Source organism: Canis lupus, chromosome 9 (assembly GCF_048164855.1).
Source record: "Canis lupus baileyi chromosome 9, mCanLup2.hap1, whole genome shotgun sequence".
Lineage (NCBI taxonomy): Eukaryota > Metazoa > Chordata > Mammalia > Carnivora > Canidae > Canis > Canis lupus.
In genome coordinates, this window is record NC_132846.1 from 61532449 (window position 1) to 61550854 (window position 18406).

General features: G+C 36.3%; 1 protein-coding gene across 4 annotated transcripts in view; it reads left to right on the plus strand.

The window, feature by feature from the left end:
* The window catches only part of TTC8 (tetratricopeptide repeat domain 8), a 53458-nt gene that overhangs the window by 11008 nt on the left and 24044 nt on the right, over positions 1-18406 (plus strand). For 3 of the 4 annotated variants that reach the window (XM_072839616.1, XM_072839617.1, XM_072839619.1), the window contains 6 exons: positions 4508-4628; positions 5714-5777; positions 5888-6047; positions 6270-6359; positions 9742-9786; positions 17469-17554. In XM_072839616.1, the coding sequence (XP_072695717.1) occupies positions 4508-4628; positions 5714-5777; positions 5888-6047; positions 6270-6359; positions 9742-9786; positions 17469-17554 (566 nt within the window). Of the gene's footprint in view, positions 1-3339; positions 3512-4507; positions 4629-5713; positions 5778-5887; positions 6048-6269; positions 6360-9741; positions 9787-17468; positions 17555-18406 lie in introns of those variants that run through there. The other variant, XM_072839618.1, reaches the window with a different exon arrangement.

Genomic DNA, 18406 nt, shown 5'->3' on the forward strand with positions numbered 1-18406 from the left:
TGTCTGCAGGGTTCATAATCATGATTTCCATATTGAGAGATGGTACAAAACTTTTTTGTATAATATATGTACAGTTTGTTTGAGAAGGACCTAAATTATAAATAAAGTAATGTGCTTTTTGTTTTCACTAATTTTGGAAGATTTTGTTAAAATTAAAACACCAATAATTTGCATTGTTTTTTTTTTTTTAATTTTTATTTATTCATGATAGGCACACAGTGAGAGAGAGAGAGGCAGAGACACAGGCAGAGGGAGAAGCAGGCTCCATGCACCGGGAGCCTGACGTGGGATTTGATCCCGGATCTCCGGGATCGTGCCCTGGGCCAAAGGCAGGCGCCAAACCGCTGTGCCACCCAGGGATCCCAATAATTTGCATTGTTGATAGGCTTTAAACATTGTAAATGGCATTTGAAAGTTTCCAGCCAGCTCCGGGACTTAATGAAGGACCTGTATTTAGTATTACTTTCCTGTTCTGTTACTATAGACTGAATTATCCACTGGATAGTGATCTAAAAGAATAAAAAGGAACAAGTCTGACAGGATTCTTTTGAGCTCATTATTCAGACATTTTTCCTTCCTCTTTTGCACATTTTTACAACTTCAAAATAAATGAGGCTTTACAATAACAATTCAATATTTTGTTCCTAACTTTTCATTTTTGTACAGCAGGCAGTGTCAAATGACACACTGTTCTTTGGTGGCCTTATTCTAATAATAACCTAGCAAAATTGTTTCTTTTATGTCTTAAACCATTGGCCTCAAATGAATAGGACAATTTAAACATGTTTTGCTCAGTCACTAGAGTTTTTACCTTTCTGTATGTTTATTTTCATAACTAAAATTGGATCAACCTCACAGAAGGTAGTAGTACAAGGAAAGTGTTATTTTCTTGATATTATTGCCTCAAGAATAATGTCTTTTAGACTGCCTTAGTAGGTGAATGAGATAGGATTATGTCTCAAAGATAAAGAAGGAAATACTTGACATGATGATGACTTAGATTGAGAGAATCTATGGGTTTGTTTCCCTTTAGAAAAGTTCCTACACTTCTATGATTTTTGTTGATTTCACAGTACTTCCAATGGATAGATGTTCAAATGTATTTACTGCATGACCATGTCATTTAGTAACAACTTAAAGATATCTGATTACACCAATTTATATTTTTATTTTTATTCAGATTTAGGGGGCAGTTTGGCATCATCCACTGTGCATTTTACTTTAATCACTGATTAGTTTTGAACCTTTTTTTTTTTTTTTTAATTTAAACAGGATTTTAGGGCTGTAAAACATACTTGGCTTGTTTCCAAAATAAAATTTTTAATTTTTTTAAAAAGCCAAAGCCCCATCTGCTGTTTTCATTAAAATCCTAAGAATTGTTCACATTGCCAAGAGCAGTTCTTTGAATACAATCTGATGTTTAATCAAGCAGTGATATGTGATTTTCAAGGTCATTTTTGTTAGGACCGAAGGTAAATCAGGAAGATTAATATTCTCAAATACTGATGAAATTTAAAATTAAATAATGGTTTGAGTAGATTTCATCTTCCCACCATTATTTCTACTTCTGAAGACTTAGATTCTAGAAATGGAAATAAATATAGACCTATTTACCATTTTGAAAAAGTGAATTCTTATGGAATAACATTTTTAAAACAGTGTGAAGCATTTATTCATTTGATGGGGAGGGAACAGCGGATTTACTTTTGTTTAGCCTACTATTACAGTTGCACGTTCTTAATATTTGAGAGGTTAGTTGGCAGATGGATGTCAGGAAGCATGATGGAGCGGACTATAACAGTAGGTACATGCAAATTGTTAAAAAGACATGTGCAGGGATAATTAATGCCCAACTATATAAATGTAATAGTAAAAACTTGGCTTTTAGAAAGTTGATTTAACTAGGACTAGTCATAGTTTTGAAGCTTCGTTAGCTCCTCCTCATCAGGGTGAAAGACCATACACTTCACTCTGGCAAAGAGGGTCCTTCATCAGTCCTTTGCTTTTTTCTTAAGATTTTATTTATTTATTTGAGAGAGAGTGAGCACGAGCAGGTGAGGAACAGAGGGAGAAGCAGGCTTCCCTGCCAAGCAGGGACCCTGATGCAGGGCTCTGTCCCCAGACTCCAGGATCATGACCTGAGCCAAAGGCAGACACCTAACCGACTGAACCCCCCAGGGGTCCCGGCTCTTTGGTTTTTCTCCAGCATTCTTCTCTGACTGATGCCTCAGCTGAACTCAATTCAACCATACTCAACTGTTACGGAATTCAACCATACTCAACTGTTATGGATTTGCCAAACATGCCATGAGCCTTCAAGCTAGCCTGCCCTCCTCTCATTTGCTTTGCCTACCACACACTTTCTAGTCTTGGCCACTTCTACCCTTCCTTCACCTCCAGACAGCTGGGTGCCTCTGTCTTCCCATAGCATGCTCCAGGCTTTTATTTTTGTGCTTTTCCTAACAACACTGAAATTTGTGTGAGCTAGAAGAGCTGTGGCTTGCTCATCTCTATTCCCAGGACCTACATGTAGTAGGTGCTCTCTGGTAATATGGGAGTGACCCCGCAGAGCCCATATCCTGCTTTACTGTTTCAAAGAAATTACTGCAGTCTCTCCTGTCCACCAGACTGCTGAACAAGGAACACCCTTTCGAGAAATGAAAGCCATCAGATCCTTGAAGGGCAGTAAGAGCTGTGGGGACTCAAGATAAATCGGGATTACTTATCTCCATCTTTGAAGTTACATTAAACCATTAGTTCAAGCCAGGGATGACTTTCCTGGCCTTTTAGCCTACTTGTATAGATCTGCCAGCCTTCCTGATCTTTGATGATTGAAAACCTCCAATTGTTTCCACACTTTAGTGGCTCCCACAGTTAGATGCAGTTCCAATTGGAATTGATTTTTTTTAAACAAATTAATTCTTTGATTCTGTGTTCTGCTCATTCAGTTGTGTTAAATCCACACAGTTGAAACATTTTATTATGTTATCTGATGAGAATCTGGTAATTCTACCCGGAAAACAAAAGCTAAAAACCCCAGTCATCTAACCAAATATAATTTCATTTTGGGAACCTAAGTATGCTATGAAGGCAGCCTTCTTTATTTCCCATAAAAGTGAAAGCACAAATATTTTTCTTTTTGCCTTTAATTTTTTGTCTTGTATATGCACTCCAGTATTTTAGCCCATGAAAGGATAGTTTTAATTCCTATAAAATTATTTTCTGTACCACTCACCGGTCACCTATCATGCACTACTTTGCCTTGTCATTTAATTCAATAGGTGATGTGTTCAGGGAAATTAGGATCCAAGTTGTAATCTTCTCATGTTTCCTTTTCAGAACCTAGCCCAGTGCCATGTAACTAGGAGGTGCTCAATAGATATGACTGACTGAGTGAATGCATCTCGGGTTCTTTACGTGAGGACTTTTTGGACCTCTGTAGCTCTCATCTGTTCCTTTCTCAGTCCCTTTGCCTTCCTTCAGCCTGCTTCACAGCCAGATCCCTAGTATGGTGAGCCCTACCTGCACCCTCCAGCCCCCAACAGGTTTCCCTAGCTGCTACTTCCTCTGTTCTGTGAGGAACAAAGTCAGTTCTATGCTGCTGCTCAAGAGTTGCCTTCTCCCCAAATCCTCCACAGGACACCAAGCTTTATTGTTCTCTGTTTCTATTCTGTAGTGAAGCAGAAACGTAAACATTTCTGATAAAGCCATTTTGAATGTTTAACAAGATTTTTAACTGTGCTCACCTTGATGTCTAATTTCTCAAGGTAAAGCAAAGCTGATATTTTCTGGATTCCTTAATTACCTCTTCCATCCCCGCCCCCCCCCCCCCCCCCCCACACACACACACTTTCTAGCAGGTTCTCTACTGGCTAGATCACAGAGCAAACAAGATTGTGTTGATTAGTTATTGGGAATTGGGAGAAACTGATCTTAGTTCAATTCAACATTTTTGGAATACCTAACGTGTGCCAAAGCCATAGGTGTTATGGAAAATTCAGAACTGAACAAGGTAAAAAGGCCTGTGTTCTGGGGAAGGGAGGGCTAACCTATGCCCAATACTTACAGAGTTTCTTGGATATGGTGAGTACATAGAATAGAAGTGTAAAGAGAATACTCTGTGAGAAAGACAAGAGGGAAGTATGTTTAGAGGTAAACCATCAGGGAAGTCTTCATGAGGCAGAAAGAGCATGGTGGCCATAGCTTTATTGTTTCCAATTATTATTCCAGTGAAATTTTCTCTAGAGATCTTCTTTTACTTATAAAAAGGCATGTTAGAAGCCTGCCAGGATTACTACACTTTTATTTACTAGTAATTGATCAAATGGGTGTTCCTTGATTAGTAATGACCATGCCTTCTTGTATTAGTTTCTTGACATAGCACTTTACATTAGAATAATGCACTAAATATAAACATGCCTAATAAAAAGTTAGACAATAATAAACCTTCCATAGGCAGTACTTCTAATATTCTGTAATATGTGCTTTATTTTATCCATGCTTCTAGGCAGCTTGGATTTTAAAGGCACGAGCACTAACTGAAATGGTATACGTAGATGAAACTGATGTAAATCAGGAAGGAATTGCAGAAATGATGCTGGATGAAAATGCTATTGCTCAAGTTCCACGTAAGTACTGGCTTTTCCATTAAGTCAATGAAATGCCACTAGAAGGAAGAATACTATTTGTAAATAAAATAAACATAAGACATTATATACATGAAAAAATGTTGTATTGAGTATATGGTCTCTATCCTGCCATATAGTACAAAGACTTTCCTTCCCCAATTCAATTATATTATCTTAAACTTAAGATGTGAGATTGTTGTATAAAAGCAATATCAATAAAATCTATATTATACATTTGAAAATGTTTTATATTTAAAATGCATTCTAGCTGAACTACTTATCTAAACATATCAGAAGATTGTTTATCTGAGAGTCAAAACACAGGAAGCATCCAAAAAACAGAAGTGTTCTAAAAGGATTTTTTAAAGAAATGATCATTGGAAAACATCACTTCACTGTACTAATTGAAGGTGATTTGCTCTAATGTGTGATGTGAGGTGATGGAGTGATATGCCGGCCTGTGAAGGCCTGTCGGGATTGCCATAGAGGCCCGGTCCCTGGCCTCTGGATGTGCTGGCACAAATGGTATTTCGTGATGATCATGACATACAGTGGTCTTGCTGTATTTGATAGTTACAACAGCTATCAGTCACTTACATGTTTTGAAAGATAACTTTTAGAGCTTCAAATGGAAATTGAGGAAAAAAAATAAATATGGTTCATGTTAAAAATGTCTTTTTTCCCCATCATTTTGCTCTTTTGGAGTTAAAATATCTAAATTCTAGATATTGTAGCAGGAATAAACTATGAGTATAGAACTGTCTTTTGGTGCTTTGGAGCTTTCTAGCCTTGAGTTTGAACTTCAGCTCTACTAACAGGTTGACATCTTTACCTAACCCTTTAGGCCTTTGCTGAATGGGTGAATACTACTACCTCATAGACTTTGTTTGAAGATTACATGTGATTACATCAGATAACATGATAGATATTCAGTAAATATCCGTCTCAAACACATTTCCATAAAATACAATTCCTGTTATTGATGTTCTTTTCACTAGGCCAGCACATTCCTAAAAATTACATTAGCTGACAGTTTTTAAAGATTAATAACTCATATTAATTGAATTTGCCATCTCATCTCATAGGCCCTGGAACATCTTTGAAACTCCCTGGAACTAATCAGACAGGAGGGCCTAGTCCAGCTATCAGGTATTTACATCTGTTTCCTACTTTTTGTCATTAAATATTGACCAGACTGTATGAGAATCTTCCTTTATCGATCTTTTTTTTTGTATTATCACAATGTACACCTTCCACAGGCCAATCACTCAAGCTGGAAGACCCATTACAGGTTTCCTTAGACCTGGCACACAGAGTGGAAGGCCTGGCACTATGGAACAGGCTATTAGAACACCCAGAACTGCCTACACAGCTCGCCCTATCACCAGCTCATCTGGAAGATTTGTCAGGCTGGGAACGGTGAGTTCTGTCAGCCTTCCCATAGTTTTGTATTAGCAAAGTAGCTTTACGTGATATCATTTTTTTGCTGTTTGTTATAGTGGAAAGTTATATGGAAGATTTTTTACAGATGATTCTTTTTACTTATGTTTTCTTTGTAATTTTTATGCTCATTTAACTCAATTTATGTTTCAAGAGGAAGTTTCAGATTTCGATTTCTTGTTCTGTGTTTTTCTCCCATAGGCTTCCATGCTTACAAGTCCGGATGGACCTTTTATAAATTTATCTAGACTAAATTTAACAAAATATGCTCAGAAACCTAAATTGGCAAAGGTATGTACTTAAAATGATTTTATGTTTTGAAGTCATGTTAGATGTATTATAACAACATTCTAGGAAATAGAGAAAACTTGTGAAGGAAAGGCTATGTCTTGATTGAAATGGAAATGTTTACTATATAAAATTCCTCTTAAAAGTCAGTCAGAAATAAAGCATATATACCATTATTTTAGGAAATTGTTTTTCCTCTAATAAAGAACAGCAATTTAAAAAAATTTTAAATTCAAGTTAGTTAACATACAGTGCAATATTGGTTTCTGGAATAGAATTCAGTGATTCATCGCTTACATACAACACCCAGTTCTCATCCCAACAGGTGCCCTCCTTAATCCCCATCACCCATCTAGCCTATCCCCCACCACCCTTCACTCCATCAACCCTCAGATTGTTCTTTATCATTAAGAGTCTCTTATGATTTGTTTCCCTTTCTCTTTTTTTCTTTCCCGCTTCCCATATGCTCATTTGTTTTCTTTCTTAAATTCTACATATGAGATCATATGGTATTTGTTTTTCTCTGACTGACTTGTTTCACATAGCATAATACTCTGTAGCTCCATCCATGTCATTGCAAATGGCAAGATTTCATTCTTTCTGATGACTGAGGAATATTCCATTATATATGTATACCACATCTTTCTTATTCATTCATCAGTCAGTGGACATTTAGGCTGTCTCTATTGTTTGGCTACTGTTGATAAAGGAACAGCATTTTGTAACAAATAAAACAGATATGCAGCATCATCTTTGTGGAAAGAAGCTTAGAAGGTCATCACTGCATCAGTGTGTGTTTTCCTTTTTCATCTTGGATTGTTCTCAGAAAAATAATTTTCTATTCTTGTAGAATTTTAGGATTGTCAAAAGGAAGATTAAAAAATAAGTACTTCTAATTAGTAATTAGGCAGGCATCTCAATATCACCTACTGGCTTGAGTGATCCTTATTGAGAATTACATTAATAATTCTAAGTACTCAAAGACTAGGTGCTTGGCACCTGGGTGGCTCAGTCATTTAAGTGTCCAGTTCTTAGTTTTGGTTCAGGTCATGATCTCAGGGTCATAAGATCTAGCCCTACATTGGGCCCTGTGCTCAGTGGGGAGTCCGCTTGAAGATTCTGTCCCTCCTCCCACTCATGTACTCTCTCTTTCTCTCAAAATAAATAAATCTTGGGCAGCCCGGGTGGCTCAGCGTGGTTTAGTGCTGCCTTCAGCCCAGGGCATGATCCTGGAGTTCCAGGATCGAGTCCTATGTCAGGCTCCCTGCATGGAGCCTGCTTCTCCCTCTGCCTGTGTCTCTGCCTCTCTCTCTGTGTGTCTCTCATGAATAAATAAATAAAACTAAAAATAAATAAATAAACCTTAAAAGAAAGATTATATGCTCCTTTAAATTAAAGAGAAAGAGTGAAAATAAGTGTGTATATGTGTGGTAAGAGAGAGAGACTGAGAGGTCCATGATCTGTCCAGTGTATAGATAAACTTGGAGTTGAACTTGGAATAATTCAGAAATATGAGCATTTAGCTGATGCTAAAACTGGTCTAAGCCTAGTCCAGGTTTGTAGCTGTGATCTCTGAATTCTATACATGAAATGAGCTCATTCTGAACCTTGGTTCTAATGGCGTTTTACATATTTACTAAGTGTCAAACACTAGGGAATATAAGAATGGATGCTAGCCATACAGACTTGAAATTAAAATCAGAGAAAGAAATGTCAGTTGATAGAGAATTAGCCTATAATAACACTGATGACATTTTTTCTTAATTTCTTATTTAACAGCAATCTGGTCAACTTCATTTAGCAGAATTATAAAGCTACATTTATTTCCCTTACCTTCATAAGAATAGAGTATTCACAGCAACTCCTATGGAATATATGGAACTCCTGCCTTTTAGGCCATTTAGCTGGTATCATTGGTGTTTTCTCTCTCTCTCTCTCTTTTTTTTTTTTCTTTTTTTAAAGATTTATTTATTTTAGAGAGAGAACTTTAGGGGTGAGGAACAGAGGAAGAGGGAGAGAGAGAAACTTAAGCAGACTCGGCACTCAATGTGGAGCCTGATGTGGGGCTCGATCTCATGATCCTGAGATCATGACTGAGCTGAAACCAAGAGTTGGTCACTTAACTGACTGCACCACCCAGGCACCCCCACATTGCTGTTTTCTATCTAGGGAGTGCAGTCTATGAAGGCATCTCCCTCAAACTAAGATGCTTCCAGGACAGATATAGTATGTGTTCATAGATTTTTTTTTGTGTGTGTGTTCATAGATTTAAACTGAACTAGAGGGATCCCTGGGTGGCGCAGCGGTTTGGCACCTGCCTTTGGCCCAGGGCGCAATCCTGGAGACCTGGGATCGAATCCCATGTCGGGCTCCCAGTGCATGGAGCCTGCTTCTCCCTCTGCCTGTGTCTCTGCCTCTCTCTCTCTCTCTCTCTGTGACTATCATAAATAAATAAAAATTAAAAAAATAAATAAATAAACTGAACTAGATTTTGTGCTTTTTTCTTTTTTCTTTTTTTTAGCGTGTTGTAGAAATAATGCCCGGTTTTTCTGTCTTTGGTTTCCAATTCGCCTTTACTCATCAGGACTCATTTCGAATAATAATTGCTTGAGTTGTCTATGGTTACTCCTTTTCACAGCAATGGTAACTGCACTCTTGACTTTTCTTCTTTATAACAGAACCAATGGAGAGTTAGGTGCAGTTTCTAAAAGAAGGGCCTTGTCCTAGTTTCTTTTTTCTTTCTTTGGTTGCCTTTTAAGTTTTCTCTGGTAATAATCTTGAAATGCTGGCCTCTTTGCAAGTGTACAATAATGGCTCTATGGACAAACGTGATACCACCAATGGGGATTCAGTAGATGCTTATTTATTCAGATGAGTTGAGAGAAGTATTAAAATAATGGTTCCCAGACCTAGTTGCACATCAGAGTCATCTACACATCCCACTTTACACTTAAGCTCTACTTTGTTTCAGAAGAAACTTCTAAATTTTCTCCATATCTAAAGTGTCATTATCAATACCATATATACGTAGAGTGTGTAAAATAATGGGCTAAATCTGTTTTAGGATAATCCCATAGTTGATGTTTTCATTTGTCCCTTTCTAGTAAAATAGTATGTATAATACAAAAACACTGTTTAGTTATTTGAGTTTTCCAGTTTGTATTCTATAAATACAGGAATCAGGCATAAATCACTGTATTTTAAAATGGTGATTGTAAAAAATGATGGATAGACCTTTTACTTATAAAGGCACTTTTAGAGTACCTTGTTATTTTGGTTCAAATCAGCTGCTGTCAAAATGGTCTTTGAATTTTGATATAACAATAGAGTGCTTTTGTTAAAAATAAAATCTAATGTACTTTTGGTGTTTTTTTTTTCTTCATAGGCTTTGTTTGAGTATATCTTTCATCATGAAAATGATGTTAAGACTGTAAGTTTTGAATTCATGCTATTTTCTTTTATTAAAAATTATAATAAGACTTTGGGGATTTTGATTCTGAAATGTTCTATTTCTTACTTTATAAACAGATGGAATTATTAAAAATTGGAGCATTACTAATACTTTCAAAACCCCTGTTGGTTTCAGTAGGAAAATTTGTGTAACTATAGGAGTGGTAAGAACTATGCCTGGTCCCTAGAGTATGTAGACACCCACTGAAGAGCAAGATTCAGATAATTGAGAATATTGCATAATGTGTTTGTGCTACAGTTTATTTTTTATGCTAGTAGCACTGTTGATCCTTCTTTTTTCTGTAGTCCATATAGTGTATTAATACGGGTTTACTCATATGAGTATTTCTGGTTTGTTTATAGTGCACCCCTTCCCCCTTCTTCAACATTTTATGAAAAGAAAAATTCAAACACACACAAGTAGAGAGAATAATATAATGAGCCTGTATCACCCGTCACCCAGCTTCAGTACTGTTCAATCATCTTGGTAGCTTCTTTGCAAGAGTTTTAAGGTTATATGCATATTGCTTCATTTGTTTCACCTTTTACATGCTAATAAGCAAATAACCAGTTATCTCACAAATTTTGTCAAATTGAATGTAGATAATTCTGTAGTGTCTAGTGATAGTATTTTCCTATTAGTTTAGGGAAAAAGCTTTTAGGAAAATAAAAACGTTTTCTTTAATCGTGTTTTCTATGTGTCAACCACTGTGGTATATACTAGGAAAACTAATAAAAATATTTTTTCCTCTCTAAGCCATGCAATCTAGCTGAGAAAATAAAATTGGCATAATGACACAATTAAAGAGGTATTGCCAAGCTGTGACATTGTCACCAGATAGCAAAGAAAAAAAAAACTCAAAGGGGTACTATTAGTAAAGATCCACGAAATAAGTTGGATTTTTGGGAGGGAAGGAGGGAAAATAAATGTAAAGAAAGGATAAAAACATGAGCAAGGTATGGAGTGAAAAAAAATAGGCCATGGACTAAGAAATGGGAGGATCAAAGAGACATTTTGAAGAAAGAAGTTGCAGAACATGATGACAGATTTGATGTGCAGGACAGAGGAAAGACACTCATCAAATCTGCCTCCTAAAGGTGCTGCAAGAAGAATGATTGTTTTACTAACAGAAATGGGATAATTAGGGAAAGAAGTCGGTTTCTACAGAAGCTAGATAATTCACTTGAAGGCATTTTAAGTTAAAAATCGTGGCAGTCTATTCAAGTGGAGATACCACTGCAGGTACTTAGATGGACTAAATGTAGGAGAGAGCCTGGGCCCCATACATAGAATGTAGAAGTTGTGATATAGTGAAGTGCTAGTGGATGTGGCCATGTAGGAAGAGAGGAAACTGAGGCTGGAGCAGAAATTATGCACATTTCTGGAAATCAGTCAGCACATGCCATTTTCACTTAATATAAAGCTCGTCAGAGGCTTTCAGTGTGTCATATAAAATCATTTAGTTACACTGTCATTTTAAAGAAACATCCAAATAAAGGAATCAGTCTTTCCATTGCATAAAGCTGGATTTTAGCTTTCTAAGGATTAATTAATTTATTGAAGAGACATTTTTTTCTTTCATCCAAAAATGTCTGAGCCCCTAAAGTTTGTGCCAGCCACTGTTCTAGGTCCTAAGATTACAGAGGGAGGCCAGCAGACAAAATCTCTGCTCTTTTGGAGGTTATGTTCTGGTTTTGGAAGGAAAAGAGAGAACTGGCAAATTTAGAAACACATTGCGTGTCATGGGATAATAAGTACTATGAAGGTAACAGAGCAAGAAAGCAGGTAGGCAAATACACAGTGACATGGGGGAGCATGGTACTTTGGATGGGATGGAAAGGGGATCAGTGAAATCCACTCTGAAAAGACACTTAAACAGAGGTCTGATGAAGGGGGGCGGTGGAGCAGACCATACAGTCCCTATGTAGGAAGAATATGTAAGTCAGAGAGAACTTTAACTACAAAGGCCCCGAGTGGAAGCACGCTTGAATTGTTCAAGGAGTAGTAAGGAGGCCAGGGTGGCTGGAGTGAGGTCCGTGAGGGGAGGAGTTGTAGACAATGGATTCAGAAAGTAGACAGATTGTATACTCTTTGTAGATCATGGTGGTGATAATGTCTTTATTAAGAGATTCATCTTGAGGATGTCACTCTACATTTGGCATTGACATAATGACATTGACGAATAGGAACCACATTGAAGTAAAATAGGATTTATTCTCTGCACTAACTGAACTTATGTTCTAAAGGTTCTAAGGATTCTAAAGACTCTAAAGAGTCTAACAGAATTAACCTTTATATATTATGTATTTTAGAATGCTTTCACAGTTCTTCATATTTATTGATTCAAAAAAATGTGTAAAAAAATGTGAACATCTTAAAATCTCAAAAGTTTGAAAATCTTAAATAGAGCAGTGATTTTCACATTTTTTTCCTTAAGTAGAACAGCCTTTCTCTTCAAATTAAATCTCATCCAGACTCTGCTGTATAAAACAGACAAAAGCAGAGCTGCTTGAATTCAAGCAGAAGTAGCAGACCAAGAACACATTCACTGGGCCTCCGCCTTACTCCGCCACGTGAGCTCCCACCCCTTAAAGCCTAGGGCTCTTGAGTAGTTCCTAAATCCTACTGCATCACCTGGTGAATTTTAATGTGATGGATTTCTGGATCCATGCTAGACTTCCTGAATCAGAATCCCCATGGGTATGTCTGGTAAGTCTGTTGTTAATAAAAAGCTGCACAGGCAATGCTAATTTTTAGCCAGGATTGGGAACTGCTGCTAAAGAATATAGTTTGAAAGGCAGTGATTAATAGAAGGCTGGAATGCTGGGCCCTCTAATATAGGAAAATAGAGCTGGGAGCACGAACAGGACTTGAGGGCCAGAGCTCCATATGTAATAAATAGGGGAGAATGTGTCTCCTGGTTCCATGAAAGAAGCCCACAAATTAAGAGAAAAGGCCCAGCAAAAGTGACTGGCAAATAGATCTCAGTAGCAAGGCAATGTTATAAAAATACCATTTGAAAGCTAAAGTCTGCAGTATCCATTTTGTATTTTTATTCTTAGGAACCGTGAAAGGCAACATTGAGCACAGTTTTTGACTCTTTAAAACAGATGCTTATACTTCATTAAACAACACTGTTGAGAAAATTTTTCTAAAGACTTTTAGACATTTGATGAGTGATGAATTTTTAAAAAATTCAAACTAGCAAACAAAAATTTATGAAGCAATCACAAAGGAAAAAGGCTTACTAATTCATATATATCTCTGCACAGTGAACAGAAGCAAAACGAAACGTAAAAGGACAACAGAGGGTGAAATATGTACATAAGCATGGTTTTAAAATGTTAGTGTTTGTTAAATAGGAAAAAGCTTATCTGAATTTGTTAGGAAATGTTTTATGGAAATGGAAATGATCCGGCAACAGAAAATTTACATTAGAGAAAATGCCAGTAAACAAGCACATTAGAGATGCACTTTCTAACATAAAAATGTAAGTTAAGGAAATTTTGGACTTGCAATTTTGCATTTATGAAATTTGGAAAAAATGCTGGAAGGGAGTAGAGTAATTGTTATACTGACATAGATGATATTTTAAGTGGTATAATAATTTGGAAAAGATTATAATATAAAACAGATTGCTATAAACATTTTTTCCATTTGTTTCTATAATTTCCCTTCTCAAGAAATTTCACAAAGTGCTCAGATACACTTGCAAAGATGTTCATCGTAGCATTAGTTGTAGTAGCAAAGCAACCTGGACAGTAACCTGTATGTTCAATGATAGAAGACAAGTTTAGTAAATTGTAATACACTGCATGCTGGGGTTTTATGCAGCCATTAAAAATCATAATTATGAAAACTAGACAGAAACAGAATACACATATTTTTATATATACTTATATAAAGTGTTTTTAGTGTTAAGCCAACAAAGTATACCATTTAGCCCGCACATTAAATAGAATTATCACTCTAAACATATATATTTGTAACATATAGAAAATATTACCCAAAAATGGAAATAAAAATATTGCAGGGTTAATGTATATTAATTCCACAAATATTTGTTAAAATGCCTACATGGTGCCAATAGCTTACATTATAACAGTAAATTAAAAAAGCTATACTTCATAGCACTAATGGAAATTATCCAGTTTTCAGTAATGTTATAGCAACTTTCATTTCTAAATTTAGCTACAAATTAGGGGCAGTAATAAATTAAAATCCTTGTAATTGCATGCTGCTTGTTATTTTCACCTGCTTACCCTCAATACATGTATTTTATAGAACATGAAATTAAGCAGTTTTTGTTTTTATTTAGTGAAAAACACAAATTGTTCCTCTGTTTTCCTCTTATTCATTAACTTATTGATTGGTTTATTACTTGATTGGGTTATTCTTTAAACAAGTTATTATTGAATACATGTGTTTTGGTGCTGTGATGGATGTGAGCAGTATTGAGTAGGACACATGCCCTATGTCTGTTTCCTTACTCTGTTATGGGCTCATTGCATTATAGTTCTTTTATGGATCAGCTTGTTCCATTAAGATGTCATTTTAGATTTTTACCACAAATGTTATTTTCTGAATGGAAGAAGGATTTAGGTAATGAGCAGAAAGCATGCATTTTTATATCTTTTTTCCAAACTATGTTTTACAACATTAGTTAGAAAAAGAAAAGAGGAATTGTTTTTTTAACATGCTGAGGAAATCAGAGGTGCTTTTATATTAGTTACTTTGGGTGGCCTCCAAATTTCTTTTTAAACGAACTATTTTACACAGATACAGAGAATATTATAGACAAATAGGGAGGATACTGTGAAGTTGTACTTAAATGTTAAGAAAGAATGAAGTTGATTTTCTGTGGAAAACTTTACTGCTGTCTTTCCATTCTTAATGCTTTTTCCATTTGTTGTGTGGGCAATATTGACAAAACTAAGTGCCATGTGGGTTGGTGATTCTGTATTTGTGTACAATTATGGAGGATACTGTAGGCAACTAAAGAGAATATTATGAAGTGATAGTTAAGTGATAAGAAAAAGTAAAGTTGATTTATGGAAAACTATATTTCTGCCTTTGAGTTCTTTTTAACTCCCTTCCCTCCCTTGTACCTTTTGGGGTGATATTGACCGTACTGGCAAAACTAAAGTGGCATGTGGGTTGATTCTGGAATCTTCATTTATGTATGCTCTTTAATTTCATCATCCTAAAGTTGTTGCAACCATAACAATAACTAAAAAATGGCTGTTTCATTAAGAATATTAGTGGTTGGAGCACTGTTCCTTAAAAATACACTGGGATGCTCAGTTGGGCATATTCACAAACACTACTACTTGGTAGTCTAGATCTGCCAAGATCCCTTCTCCTTATGGACTTTTATGAACCTATGGCTTTTATGTGACATTCTAGGCCTTTATTAATATCTAGATATTACATTGATTAAATTATTCAAAGATTCTTAAATATGTAGTCATTTATTTTTAAAAATTGGTAAAGACTTGAAAGAAATATAGATCTGTCATTATTTTAATATTTTAAAAAGTTAATAGCTTTTAATTATGAATCTTATTACTCTGACAGTTTTGTTTGGCTCTTAATTTCAATAGAAGTCAGAAATAAGGAATAGAATTAATTCAAAACACACATCATTCTTGAGTGCCTTTTTTTTTTTTTTAAGATTTTATTTATTTATTCATGAGAGACACAGAAAGAGACAGAGAGGCAGAGACATAGGCAAAGGGAGAAGCAGGCTCCATGCAGGGAGCCCGACACGGGACTCGATCCCAAGTCTCCAGGATCACGCCCTGGGCTGACGACAGCGCTAAGCTGCTGAGCCACCAGGGCAGCCCTCTTGAGTGCCTCTTAACAGCATGGCAACGTATTAAGAACAACAGAGGTGGGTAAGAAGGGGTGCCTGTCCTCAGGGAACCTAAGGCCCACTTAAAATAGTCACAGTTTTGTCTAGTACAGCCTCAGTGTTCATATGATGAGTGATCACTAAAATGTATTTTTTAATCATTTTTATTCTATATTTCCTTAATCAGCTCAGCACAGACATAGAGGTCTTACGTAGCAAGACTTGTTTTAGGACCATAAGCAAAGTCAGCAGCCTATAATAAGTGCTAAATCTAACCGTGGGAAATCAGAATATGTGACAAATTTAGAGTGACGTATTTTTCTGAAAAACTAGAAGATCTGTTATATTAAACATGAGACTGAATATGATCTGCTGGAAAAGTTCTTTTTAAAAATTAAGTTAAAATTAATATGTTCAGATATTTACAATTCAGTCCTGAATTGAGCTGATTGAAAATATGTTTTTCAAATTATTTTCAGAGATAATGCTAATTAAAGTTACACTTTCCCCCTGCATTTTTTGCTTCACTTTTATTTCTGGTTTTGGGGGAAAAAGGACAGTAAGCATATGAAAGTAGTGTGTGGCTTGTTCTTAATTCCCATAGCTTTCAAATAGAGGTGTTGATTTTTCAGGTCCATTATAACCTCAGTGTGGTGACACCATTCCTTTATAAAGGGTTTGCATATTTAGAAGTTTCCCCTGGAGCAAGATAAGATGGGGAAACACAAGGAAAGCTGTTAATTTTGTGGTAGGAGGGAAGGGACTCATCTGGCTTGCATTTCAAGAAAGAGTTCATTTTAACACATGGACAGTAATATGGGATATACTCTGAGCTCATAGAACTGAAATCTGAAAGTAACTTTAACTGTTGGATATCATGATTATACTAACACTGACTAAAAGAATAAGAGTTTTCCAACCTTGAGAGAAAATAATAAGTATAATAAAACAATGAGAATTCTCTTTTAATTAATAACCTGAGTTTTTATTCACTGGATCTTCACCTGAGCTTCAAATTTGTGTAAAGATTGATTTGCTTTCCTTTTTGTCCAAATAGTTTCTACTTCTTCTGTATAAAATCCTAATTCCTATTTAGTCACCTCTTATCTGATCTTGAATAAACATTAGAAGGAACAAACTAGAAGACATTAGAGAGAAAGGGATAAACACGTCTAAAATATGAAAGCAACTCAGAAAATCTTGTTCATTCTGCAGCAAAGGAGTCTGACCCTCAGCATCACTGGATTTGAACTGGGGTCAGAATGATGGAACAGTGGTGGTTGAAGACGACAGATATCCAAGGGCCCTTGGTCCTTTGACTCTTCTTCATGATCCTGTTTGCCAGACCATCTATCTGCTTACTTGGTCTTTCTCTATTTCTCTACATCTATCTTAAAGTGGGGCCTTGCATTTGGACCTGGCTGACACACCAAAGGCTTGACTGCCACTGAGTTTAGAGGTGCTTTGAATCATTGGATGGTAGATAAAGGGTGGGGAGAGCATACAACTTAGGGGATTTTTTAAATAACCATTTTATGTAGTGTATATTAAAATTGTATTCTAATATGTTGTACATCTGCTTTCCTTTGATCAGTTTTTACATTCATCTGCTGTCAACCCTCTGGTCTGGAACCGATTATTTAGGGAAAATTGGTGGAGCCATCTGGAAACATGAGCCACTTGAGTTTCTGTCTGATTTCTAATGCATGTTTTGATCAATGCTAATTATATGGTTTATCTCATTATTTATTGTTTCTGTTCATTGTTCGAAAAGAAAATCCTAATCCAAAATGAATTGTTTTCAAAGGCTTTGGACTTGGCTGCCCTTTCCACAGAGCACTCTCAGTACAAGGACTGGTGGTGGAAAGTACAGATTGGAAAATGTTACTACAGGTAAAATTTTGATTATTTGTGAAGGGCTTAGGCATGGCGGCATATTTTAGAGTCTCAACTCTGATCATTATTTTTCTGGGTGGAACTTCCTCAGGAAGAAATGAAAAGTGTGTCTTTGTTGAGAGAGCATTTAATGTGGTAGCAGTAAGAACTGATAATAAATAATAAATAATAATAAAACTGTAATGCTGGGCAGGGGAAACTCTGCACCTTCAGATCCAACACCTCTTTTTGGATGAGGAAGCTGAGGCCAGAGAGAGCCCGTGATTTGCACCAAGAACTAGTTAGTAAAATAATAGTAACAGGCTTGTTAGAATTGAGTTCATTGTTGCTTGTTCCTCTTCTCTTGCTCTCAAGTCTTTTTATGTCCCCTGATGCCTCACATCTGTAAAGTGCTTCACGATTGAGGGCTAACTTGTCCATATGTGACATGATCTCGCTTAAATCTCACCACACCTGGAGGTAGTTACTATTATTGTTAGCTCTTTGTCCAGATGAAAAAAACTGAGCCTCAGAAAGATAAAGTGACTTGTCCAAATTCACACAGCCTGTCAGTGGAAGAATGAGAATTTGAGCTCAGCTTTCTGATATCAGTTCTCTTACTACTTGCACAATTCTGTAGTGTTTCTCTAGGATCTGAATATTCTTACATTAATTTACTTAATGTTTAAACACATTTTTTTTCCTTAGAGAGAAGGAGAGAGCACATGTGCAAGCAGGGAGTGGGGCAGAGGGTAAGAATCTTCAAACAGACTCCCTGCTGAGTGTGGCCCTACACTGGGCTCAATCCCATGACCCTCAGATCACAACCTGAGCTGAAATCAAGAGTTAGACGCTTAACTGACTGAGCCA